General features: G+C 47.9%; 1 protein-coding gene across 1 annotated transcript in view; it reads left to right on the forward strand.

Moving 5' to 3' along the window:
* Nucleotides 1-4,642, forward strand: part of PPIL2 (peptidylprolyl isomerase like 2) — a 125,626-nt gene extending 120,984 nt beyond the window's left edge. Inside the window, exon 20 of the mRNA XM_030218786.1 lies at nucleotides 3,759-4,642. Within this exon, the coding sequence (XP_030074646.1) occupies nucleotides 3,759-3,858 (100 nt within the window). The 3' untranslated portion in view covers nucleotides 3,859-4,642. The remainder of the gene's footprint in view (nucleotides 1-3,758) is intronic.
* Nucleotides 4,643-12,305: the final 7,663 nt, after the last annotated feature.

Below are 12,305 nucleotides of genomic sequence, written 5' to 3' on the forward strand. Positions count from 1 at the left end.
TTTGACATTTTATAGGAGATGTGTAACCCCTCCTACATTCCATGTGGATAATAAGGCTTATCCCTTACTTTGTGTGGTTAACCAACGATATCCATACTATAGCAAAATGATACAAAGGGTAAGTGGCCTCCCAGCACAAGACCACCCCCCAGACTTTTCCAGACTTGCACATGGCCCCAGGGGCTTCCATCCACCCATACAACATCCACACCTGAAAGAAAAAAAAATCCTAACCCACAGGTTTTTGTTGCCCTTGAAGTCATTCCCTCCTCAATCCCTCCCCCAGTGCCATATACACCTTCATCGGTGTACTGTTCTCAAGAGGCCCCATTCCTCCCCAATACGATAATCCCCTTAAGAGCATCGAATCCCCCATCAACCCCTTATCGCATAAAGTTAATTGTCTGTAGTTTCTCCAGTCTCTCTGAGGGAGAGGAAATGAACTGAGGCCTCTGGGGCCAGTGGAAGAATAAAGTTAAAGGCGTCCATAAGGAAGTGAACCAAATGTGCCTCCAGGAATCATCAGTAAGCCCAGATCATAACAGGGCCTTCATGAGAGGCTTCCGAGCATGTGTTCCAGTATGACAACATCTCCAATAAAGATGGTATTCTGACACTGCAGGTCCGTTCATCCTGCCCCAGAGTGTTCGCAGGATCGTTCAGCAAGGAGGCGAAGATAGTATACAGTCTATATGCTGCACAGCTTCAACCACAGACTAAAACATCAGCTTAGCGGGAAATGCCAGCATAAATTTTATTTGGCGCTGAACCAATTTCAAGCAAATTGGGGAAAAAGCTCACCATGCTGTTGACACTGCTGCTGAATAGTCTTGAAAGCAAAAGATATCGGATCCTTCATGTTGCAGCTTAGCACCACTTCTTAGTGTTTGAAGTAACTTTTGTTTATGTGCTTAATTCAAGAGTTTTAAGATTACCACCCTTGGCTTTGTTTGATTTTCTTTGTGGGCTCCTAAACAGTGTGCTCTCTGTCTATCCAAAGACGGCCTTCTGATTATATGAGAGCTGTAGTGATTCTGTTAGCCATCATTCTAAAAAGGAACAGAGGTCTTTGTCAAGGATGTACTTGACAAATGGCGATTGTTCCTCCTGGAACGATCCTCCAAGTCTTCTGTCTTGTCTTCTAGGCTGCGTAACTGGGACACATGTTGTGGTGGAGTTTTCAGGCTGTGCACTGCATCCTCCATCTTGCTGCTGCAAAGCTTTGACATCTTTGTTTAGGGTGGTAATTTATCTATGACTTTTTGAAAGTAGATTTAAGTGCTGTACTAACCTCCGCTATGATCTCGGCCACCCATACGGAGCCAGCAGGTGGTGAGAGTGATGCTATCGCTTCCGCCATCTTAGGCTCCACAACGTGATTTTTCTGGCAGTCGTTTCTCGCCGGTCTGGAAGCAATCCAAGTGGTAGGATCCTTCAAAAAGGAATGTGCCAGGTGAAAGAAAGGTAAGGGGCACTCTTGTAATCGTGGAATGCGGGAATTTCGCTGTTAAGTGTGCAGGTTAGCAGGCAGCAGGAGCCTCTCTTACCTCCGTCGTTACTCCCACTCCCTTTCTTCCTACCCTGTCTTTCCTGAACAGATTATAGCCCAGTATAACTATATCCCAGTCATGGTTCTCTGTGATTTGACTGATTTGGATTTAGTGGCAATCACAGAGACATGGTTCACAGTCTCTGTGATTGCCACTAAATCCAAATCAACCTCTTCCATCACAACCTCAAAATCTAAAACCTTACTTCCTAAACTTTGGGCATTTAGTATATGCTTCTTTCCAGACGTTGCCCCTTTTTGATCATGGTTATCCTGAAAACCCTACTGGCTAGGTGTGTCTGAGGACTGGGTTGAGAACCACTGATCTATGGCACCATGCTTCCACCACCACTTACCCCTTGTATAATGGGCCTTCAGTATTTCATACACGTTAGCTGTAAGACATGCTGTGTGTGTACATTTTTCTGGACTGTTAGTTTTAGAAGATGGATGGCACTTCATCCCTTTTGGGTACATCTGCTCACTCCAGCCAGAAGAGAATCAGATAACTGCAGATTCCAGGTCTGATATTTAAGAGTTGACAGTGCACTGTCCTCCCCTTCTCCCTGGTCGTCTTTGGCATGGAGGAGTAGCCTAGAGCAGTGCTTCTCACCCCTCTCCTTGAATATCCATGAAAGATATTTGCATACAATGGTCTCCAATAATATATGCACTTTTATCTCATTGTGGTAATACTGAACACCCAGCTTACTTGATGGGTCTCCAGGAGAGGGGTGAGAAGCACTGCGTGGCCATTTCAAGATATCCATGATGAATGGATAGTGCATATCTAGCTGGGTATGTTCTGAAGACTAGGTTGAGAATACCTGCTGTAGCGTGAGAACCCCTTTCTCCCCTGCCCCCATCCTCCAGATACTTTCCTTTTTATTCCCTGTATCTCTAGCCCAGTGAGTCTCAAACCTGTCCTGGGGGAACCCCGGACAGGTTTTCAGGATATCCACAACGAATATGCATGACGTAGATTTGTATCAAAGAGGCAGTGTGCAAATCAATATTCATTGTGGTTTTCCTGAAAACCAGTACACCCTTAGTCAATCTGGATATTCATTATAAATATGCCTTAGAAAAAATTGCGTACAGTAGAGATGGTACATGCAAATCTATCTCATGCATATTTTTGGTGGATGTTCTGAAAACCAGGCTGACTAGGGGTGTACTCCAGGAGTGGCTGGAGAAACACCATGTTAGAGGAGGAGGTTGAAAGCCAGGAACACCAGGGTTCAAATTTCACCGAAACCCTTTCTGATCTTGAGCAAGTCACTTAACCTTCCATTGTCTCAGGTACAAACTTAAATCATAAGACCTCCAGGGATAGGCAAAACCTACCATACTAGAATGTAGCCTGCCTTGAGTTACAACTAGAAAGCTGTGAGCTAAATCCCAAATCAGTCAGTCAGGCAGGAAGTCAACCAGTCTCTCAAACACTCAACTAGTCAGACTGTCAACTTGTCAGTCAGTCAACTACTCGGTCACTCAGTCTTCAGTCAGTCAAACACTCAACTAGTCAGTCAGGCTGTCAGCCAGTCAGCCAGTCAGCCAGTAAGTCTGTCTGGTTAACTGACTGACTGGATAATTTACTGACAAGACTGGTTGATTGACTGACAGTTAACCAATTTGTCGGTAAGTTATCCAGTCAGTCAGTTAACCAGATAGTCACTCATTCAACTGGGGGTTGACTGACTGACTGACTGTTTTGACTGTCCATCAACAGTCAACCAGTCAGCTAACCCATCAGTCAACCAGTCATTCCCAAATCTGTTTAAGCAGTCAGTTAACCAGTCAGTCTGGTTGGATAACAAGTCAGTTAACCAGTCAGTTAGTTTAGCGATTTGTCAACTATTCAATCAGTCAGTCAGTCAACTAACCAGTCAGTTTGTCGGGTTATCTGACTAACTGGTTAACTTAATCACTGGTGGTTGTAGGCTGTTTTACTGTCAGTCAGCCAGTCTGTCAGACATTTAACTGGTCTGTCAACCAGTCAGTCAACCTGTCAGTCAACCAACATGTTTCTCTTGGATGTAAAAATTAGTTTCAGAATCACAAGAACCGATGGTAGTTTTCTTAAACATAACTGTCATGCCATGCATAAAATCCTGTTTTCTGTTCTTTACTTCCTGAAACTATGCAAAAAGGTGCAGCGTTGTACTCTTGTGAGCCTGTAATCTCTTTTTCTGTGTGTGCTTTATAGGAAGCGCTTGGCAGAAGATGATGGGCCTTCAACCAGTGCAGCAGTGGCCAGCAAGAAAGAGAGGGTTAGCCGAGGCTTTGAGGATTTCAGTTCCTGGTAACAGCAAACAGGTGTAGCACAAGAGCAGTAGCCTGGCACAGAGAGGAACCAAGAGGTTTCAGCTGAGAACTTTCATCCATATTTGATCTTTGGACTGTACCATGCCTGGGTCATGTAGCAGTATAGACTGTTATGCAGGAGTCATGAGGCTACTACACAGCAAATTCCCAGAGCAGGCATCAGCTTTTGGTTATTGCAAGTGTTTGAGCAGTGCTGGACTTCCAGCTTGTATGGAAAAACCTCTCTTGAGCTGCGGTGCACTGAACCTTCATTTCTAGTTGCCTGGGAGGTTTTCTTCTATTTTTATTTCTGTACCACAGCCCAGCCATTACAGCAGCAGTACTGATCAGGAGCCACCTACTGCGGCTCTCTCTGGAGCTCACCACTGGGCATCACCTTTGTAGTATCTCCTGCCCTGGCTGGTCCAGGGAGCAGAAGCTTATCCTGAAAAACAAACCTAGTACTGGCACAGGCTGGCCTGACTTTCTCTTCACTGCTGAACTCATACCTGGTTGTAGGATGATTCTTGTAAAATCATTTGTTTGGGTCTGCTGTAGTTTTGTTTGTTAAATCTCCCTTCTGTAACAGAGAGAGGCATCAGTGTCTTAGGTATCTGCTTTCCATAGGAAGGCTTGGCCTAAACTATAATAGGAACGTGGAATTAAATGCTCAGGGGGAGAAGACATAAAGGCTGGGTAGGGTTCGGAAGTTTATATAGTTCTTGCATATGAGATCTACTTCAGTACCAGACAACAACTTTTATAAATAAAGAATTTTGACACCTTTTTACTTGTGGATTTCTCTGTGCTGCAAACGCTCAGATGGGCAAGTGGAAATGCAACCTGTGGAAGAAAAGCAGCAGGGTGGGTAGAGACAGGGAAGGTTCCTCTGGAATTATCCACAAAAACTGTAAAGGATTACTTTTCTATTTGAGTTTTGTATACCGCCCATTGTTCCACAGAAGGATTCATAGCACTTAGAAAAAAAGCACTCAAACATCAGAGGAATTACAGTGTGAACTGGGCTGGCTTATTGAGACTTACAGACCATATTCTCTGTTTGGTTTAGGTTATTCTCTTCCTGGACCAGAGATCTCTCTCTTTCCACTTGTTCCAGGCAGTTGGTTGCATGAAAGAAATTCCTCTGATGATTAGTAGGTACAGACATACAGCTCTAAGATTTATTATCTAATATTTTATTCTTAGACCATGGACGAATGGATCACATTTCCTTCTGCTCTGTAATGTCACAAAGAATCCATGAGCTAAACAGCTTGAACCCATGCTTTATCTGGTAACACATACCTATTTGTTTTGTGTGTGTATGTATATATATATATATATATATATATATATAGTGCACTCCATTTAAGTGCACGTCGCATAAGAGCATGCTCTGTTTACCTGCATGCCGTACTTTGGTCCTGTTTTTGGCACCATCAATTTCTATGGGGACAAACTTTGTTTTAGCGCATCACTGATAAGTGCAAGATTCGCTCCTCTGCAGGAAAGATTCCGCATAAGCGCGCGCATGTAATATGGAAGCCAACTGGCACATGACAACCAACGAGATTTCAAATTTACTGCCTCTTTAACTGCCACAGGCAGAATAAGTGAAAGAATGTTGTTGGGGCGTACACCGGGGTTGTTGTCGCGGTGGAACTGTAAGACTCTAACACTGGCTGAACAAATAGAAGTTCTTAAAAAATTAGAAAACAAACAAATTCAAGCATCTATTGCTAAAGAATATGGTGTCAATCCAAGTCAAATTTCACGTCTCTTGAAGCAGAAAGACCAGCTTCTGGAAGACTGGCAAAACAATACAAATCCACAATAGAAACGAAAACGGGCGGGGAAAAGCTGAGGAGGTAGAAGATGCTCTGCTTTGGTGGTTTTCTCGAGTCAGGAGCAGACACTTTCCTGTCAGTGGTCCACTGCTTATGGAGAAAGCTAACCAGGTAGCAGAAAGTCTTAGACTAACTGAATTCAAAGCCACTGTTGGATGGTTGGAAAGATGGAAGGAGAGGAACATCATAAAATTCAAGAAACAGCATGGTGAGAAACAAGACGCTGATGACTTTGGTGCTGAAAATTGGGTTGTTTCAGTTCTTCCTACCATCTTGCACGAGTTTGCACCTCGTGACATTTTCAATGCTGACGAAAATGGTCTGTACTGGTGAGCAATTCCTGATGGAACTCTTGCATTCAAACATGCCGAAACTACTGGAGGTAAAACGTCAAAGGACCGACTGACAATCCTCCTTTGCTGCAATATGGATGGGAGTGAGAAGTTGGAACCCCTCGTCATTGGAAAGAGCAAACAGCCCCGTTGCTTCAAGAAAGTTAAGCGACTTCCTGTGTCATATGAGGCTAACGCAAATTCATGGATGACTGGGGAAATTTGGAAGTAGTGGCTAAAGAAGTTAGACACTAGAATGCGGGCACAAAAGCGTCAGATTTTGCTGCTTTGTGATAACTGTGCTGCACACAGGGATGATGTCAGGCTGTCTAACGTCAAGGTGGTCTTCCTGCCACCAAACACTACCTCTCTGATCCAACCTCTGGATCAGGGCGTAATAGCCAATTTCAAACAACATTATCGAACTCTTGTGCTACGTCATCTGATGAACGTTATGGATGACCAGACTGGGAAGGATAAACGTGCTGTTGAACGGGCAAGCTTTGTTAAGGATGTGGAGAGGGGCGAAACAGGTGCAGCTGTTGCAAATGCGTCAGATGAAGAGGTTATTGACATCCCAGCTGGTTTTACTGAAGAGGAGTTCCATCGCTACATAGCTGTTGATTACGATCTACAAACAGCTGAAGAGCACTAATGTTGAGATATGCTCCTACATGCAGGCAACATCGGTTGATGGTTGAACAGATGAAGAACTGAGCAGCGAGGCACATGCTGATGAAATTCAACAACCTCCTCCTGTCACTTTTGCAAGAGCGCTAGAGAGGTTCAACACCGTGCGGGCCTATCTGGAGGCCACTGGACGTCAGTGCTATGACAGTTTTTACTGTCTGGCAGACGTAGTCTATGGAACTCCACAGACCCAAGAGTGTACAGAAGACTATAACTGATTTCTTCAAGCCAGCCTAATGTCAGTTAACTGAGACTGTATACTGTACGTATAATAATAAACAGTACTGTACATATATTTATCAGATGTCAACTTCTTTGGGTCACAACGGTTAGTGCACGCTCTGGTTAACTGCATGCATTTCTTTGGTCCCAGACCCTTGCATTTAAGTGGATTGCACTGTGTATGTGGTGTGTATATATATGTGTGCGTGTGTGCACGTGTGTAATGAGCCATTGTGCAAAAGCTGTAATCAGCTCTGAATCAGTCCCAGCACTGAGTCATCCTTCCCTGAGCACACACACCCACTGATTTAGTGACATCAGCCGTTTAAAATAGCAATCTGGTAATGAAACCTACATCTGCCTTCTTCACATACCATTCTGTGCAGAGAGCTGCCCAAAGTGAATATGCTGCGATGGCAGGGATGGTCAAGCCCTGTGTTCCCCAGAGACAGTGTCACAAAACATACAAAGTGCCTCCAGCTGATCAAAGCCAAATAGGTTATTTCATTTAAATTAGAACATATTTCCTTGTGCTACCAGAAGGACAAGCAGTGTTACAGTTCAGTCTTAGCCTGTCACATACTCCTTGTTGAAATATTCTTTTCTTTCTTTCTTTGTGGCATTTATACCCCGCTCTTTCCCGCTCGATAGCAGGTTCAGTGCGGCTTACAAAGTATGGTACAAAGTATCACGGAGATATCATGGATTCTGCAGCCCCCACCCTTTGTCCTTTACCGGTTTAAGCAAACATCTGTAAGCAGTATTTGAGTGTCTGAGTGCTGGGAGCTCTATGAATTGTAGCTGTTTCTGGTAGGAACCCAAGGAGCTCAGGCACCAATTTTAATAACTAGACTCAGATAGACAACTTGTAGCCCCAAGAGTCTTATCTATGCTTATAAATACATGTTGGAGGAGACTGGAAGACCAGCTTTACAGTTTGTTAATACTTTAGCACACAGCTCTTTACTTTCTTCAAGCAGGAACCATTCAAACAACAAGAGTCAACATGAAACAAAAGATCCTGCTTACAGTCTCTGGCCCTCATGATCCAAAGCCCCGCTCTGTTCCAAACAGCGCTCTAAAAATAGCACTGGAACAGCATAGGGCTTTTCTGCATCGATGATCAGAGATAATGCATGCAAATTTAAGCAGCGCAATTATCTCTGATCAAGGGGTAGAAGTGTGGGAGAATTGTACCTGAGCATGCGCTCAGCACAATTCTCCCGCACTTGTTTGACAGGTCTGGGCTGTCAAAAGCCCAAACCTGTCAAACACAGGGGCTTGGAGGTCCATGGGACCACCAAGCCCTGACTACCCCTGCCCCAAGCAAGGCAAAACAGGGACTGGAGGTCCGGTGGACCTCCGGTCCCCCCGACAAGCTCACCCCCTCCCCCAAGTTCAGGGAGGGCTGGAGATCCGGTGGGTCTCCAGCCCCCCAAACCCCCAGAAAATATCAAGTGGCCGCCGCCGGCCAAACCCTCTCCCACCCTCCCACCCAGCGAGCGACGGGGGGGGGGGGCTGGAGGTCCACCCCAACTCCCCCCCCCCCCCGCGTTGTCGTACCAATCCCTGGTGTTCCAGCGTGAGTAGGTGTAGTGACAACCCCCCTCCCGCAGCCTGCCTCCCTCCTCTTCCAGTGGACGACACTGCAAAATGGCGGTGCCCCGCCCATTGCATCCTGGGATGCACTGGGCGGGGCTACAGACCATGTAAGGGAGCGATTCCCTTACATGGTTTGTAGCCCCGCCCAGCATATCCCAGGATGCAATGGGCGGGGCTGGGCGCCGCCATTTTGCGGTGTCGTCCACTGGAAGAGGAGGGAGGCAGGCTATGTCCCTCCTCCAACTAAAGGTAGGGGGGGCGGGAGGGGGGTTTGTCACTACTTCGACTCACGCTGGACCACCAGGGATTCGTATGACAACACTGGGGTGGGGGGGGGGAGTTTTGTCAGTACTTCGACTCACGCTGGACCACCAGCGATTCGTATGACAACGCTGGGAGGGGGGAGTTGGGGTGGCTTCGCTGGGTGGGAGGGTAGGGGGGCTGGGAGGGGGGTTGTCACTACTACGCTGGACCACCAGGGATTGGTACGACAACGCGGGGGGGGGGGGGAGTTGGGGGTGGACCTCCAGGCCCCCCCCCCATCGCTCGCTGGGTGGGAGACGGCAGCCACTTGACATTTTCTGGGGGTTTGGGGGGGCTGGAGACCCACCGGATCTCCAGCCTTCCCTGAACATGGGGGGGGGGGGGGGGGGGGGGGTGGGATCGTCAGAGGGACCGGAGGTCCACCGGACCTCCAGCCCCCTGTTCCCGTTTGCTTTGGGAGGGAACAGGGGCTCACCATTCCTCCCCAATGATCGGCGCAAATCCTAATGCCAACTCGGAGCTGGCGTAGAGTTTGCCACGACCAGCGACCCAATCTTTGGCGCGCTGGACGCTGATCATTGGGGATGAATGCGTTAAGCGCTGATTAGCATGCATTTGCAAGCTTCTTGCGCTAAGAGCCCTGTTTAGCATGCATTTGCATGCTACTTGCGCAAAGAGCCCTCGAGCGCGTTGTTTCATGCGCCCGAGGGCTCTGATCATGGGTCGGCAGCAAACTCTGGCACTAGTATGGCGTTATCAGCCTCTAGTGCCGGAGTTTGCTTTTGATCATGAGGTCCTCTGCTACTAGTTACAATGCACCAGGCAGGGCAGGCTGATTCACATGGGGGGAGAGGGCAGGAGGAACTAGAAAACAGCAGAGAGAGGTGTTAAACTGAGAAAAAATGTCCTGATCTATTGCTTCTTAAATAATTAACTTAAATAATTTGAGAGGAGCGCTCTCAGAAATGTAAACACCCACGTGGTAGTCACTCAACACCACTATTTGGTGAAATATAGTACTTCATTTCATTGGGTCGCTCACTCGCTTTGTAAGATTTTATGTGCTATTTTGTGCTTAGTGCAATTGTGCCAACCATCTTAGCCAGCTTCAATAACAAATCAAATAAAACTTGAAAAACTTGGCACTTATGTTATGCACCCTGCATCAGTTAAACCAGACACTAAGGGCTCCGTTGGTAGAATCACTCAATAATCATGAAGAAAAGACTGCTGTCCCCTGAAATATGACCATGTGCCCAACACCACAGGTTTCTAAATTACCTCTAGGGACCTGGGTTAGGGCTGTCTCTCCTTTGAATTTGCTGCCAGCCTGCTTAAAGTTCCACTGCTGTAGTAATTATAAAGGCTCCAATGGAGGCGGAGTCATTCTGGATGCTGATGCGCTCATGACATCACCAGTCAAGCACCCAGGTTTTATTTGATTTGTTATTAAAGCTAGCTAAGATGGTATATGTTGTGATGGTGCAGTTGCAGGGGGTATTTTGAAGATAAGCCAGTTTACTGAGTATTGACAAGTAATTGTTGTGGAGGGGTTGTTTTACAGGATAGGCAGTGGTGTGCTGGTAAATTTTTAACAGGCTCTCTCCCCGGTCCACCTCTGCGCCCCCACCCCACAACAGGCTATCTCCCCAGTCCACCTCTGCACGCCCCCCCCACACACAACGGGCTCTCTCCCTGGTCCACTTCTGTGCGCCCCCCCCCCCACAATGGGCTCTCTCCCCGGTCCACCTCTGCGCCCCCACCCCCACAACAGGCTATGTCCCCAGTCCACCTCTGCACGCCCCCCCCCCCACAACGGGCTCTCTCCCTGGTCCACATCTGCGCCCCCCCCCCAAATTGCAGAGTTGGCTATAGCCGGGGAGAGAGCCTGGGAGGGGGGCAATGCATTACTCTCTCCAGGAAGACTGAGATTCTGTGGTGCAGGGCAAGCTGGCTCTGCTCTTCTCCTCTCCTCCCCGCCCCTGTGGTGCAAGGCAAGCTGGCTCTGCTAGTCTCCTCCTCTTTCACCTGCCCCTGGCCGAGCTACAGAGTCCAAGTCTCCGAGTCCAGTGTACGTACCTGAAGAAGGCAACCTGGTTGTCCAGTGGATTCTTCGGGGCAGGCAGGAAAGATCCCCAGACTTTCCTGCCCACTGCCGGCGCTGACTCTCCCGAGGCGCTACTGCATCCCTCTTCAAAATGGCCACCGAGACTTACAAGGGCGGCCTCCAAGACGTCAGCAGAAGTCTCGCGAGGCCACCGCTAGAAGTCTTGGAGGCCATTTTTAAAGAGCGATCCGGCAGCGGGGGAGGGTCAGCACTGGCAGCGGGCAGGCAAGACTGGGGATCATTCCTGCCTGACCCAAATAATCCACTGGACAACCAGCGTGGTTGCCTTCTTCAGGTATGTACACTGGACTCGGAGCCTGGGACCCTGTAGCTCGGGGGGGGGGGAGGGAGGGAGGAGAGCCGGCTCGTGCTGAAGAACAATCGGCTCGCAAGATGGTAAAAAATTTAACCGAGCTGGCTCCAGCACACCAGAGGATAGGGCAGTGTGTGTGTGGGGGGGGGGGGGGGGTTGCAATTGCAGGGGGATTTTTTTTTTTTTTTTTTAGCTAAAGCAGTTTGCAGGGTAGGTTTTGGAGGTAGGGCAGTTTGCAGAGTAGTGAGGCAGTTGTAGGAGGTATTTTTTTAGTTCATGGGGATGAGGCAGTTTGTGGGGTTATGTGGCAGGTTGGTAGTTTCTGGGTGTGGAGGCAGTATACATTGCTGCATGGATGTCCAACCACCACCTGAAACTGAACATGTCCAAGACCGAGCTTATTGTCTTTCCACCAAAACCTACTTCTCCTCTTCCTCCACTCTCTCTCTCAGTTGATGGCACCCTCATCCTCCCCGTTTCATCTGCCCGCAACCTCGGAGTCATCTTCGACTCCTCCCTCTCCTTCTCTGCGCATATCCAGCAGATAGCCAAGACCTGTTGCTTCTTTCTCTTTAACATCAGCAAAATTCGCCCTTTCCTCTCTGAGCACACCACCTGTACTCTCGTCCACGCTCTCATTACCTCTTGCCTTGACTACTGCAACCTACTCCTTACTGGCCTCCCACTTAGCCATCTATCCCCCCTTCAATCTGTTCAGAACTCTGCTGCACGTCTTATATTCCGCCTGAACCGATATACTCATATCACCCCTCTTCTCAGGTCACTTCACTGGCTTCCAATCAGATACCGCATACAGTTCAAGCTTCTCCTCCTTACCTACAAATGCACTCAGTCTGCAGCCCCTCATTACCTCTCTACCCTCATTTCCCCTTACGTGCCCGCCCGTAACCTCCGCTCACAGGACAAATCCCTCCTCTCAGTACCCTTCTCCACCACCGCCAACTCCATGCTCCGCTCATTCTGCCTCGCCTCACTTTATGCTTGGAATAAATTTCCTGAGCCCTTACGCCAAGCCCCCTCCCTACCCATCTTCAAATCCTTGCTCAGAGCC

The sequence above is a fragment of the Microcaecilia unicolor genome, chromosome 11 (genome assembly GCF_901765095.1).
Source record: "Microcaecilia unicolor chromosome 11, aMicUni1.1, whole genome shotgun sequence".
NCBI lineage: Eukaryota > Metazoa > Chordata > Amphibia > Gymnophiona > Siphonopidae > Microcaecilia > Microcaecilia unicolor.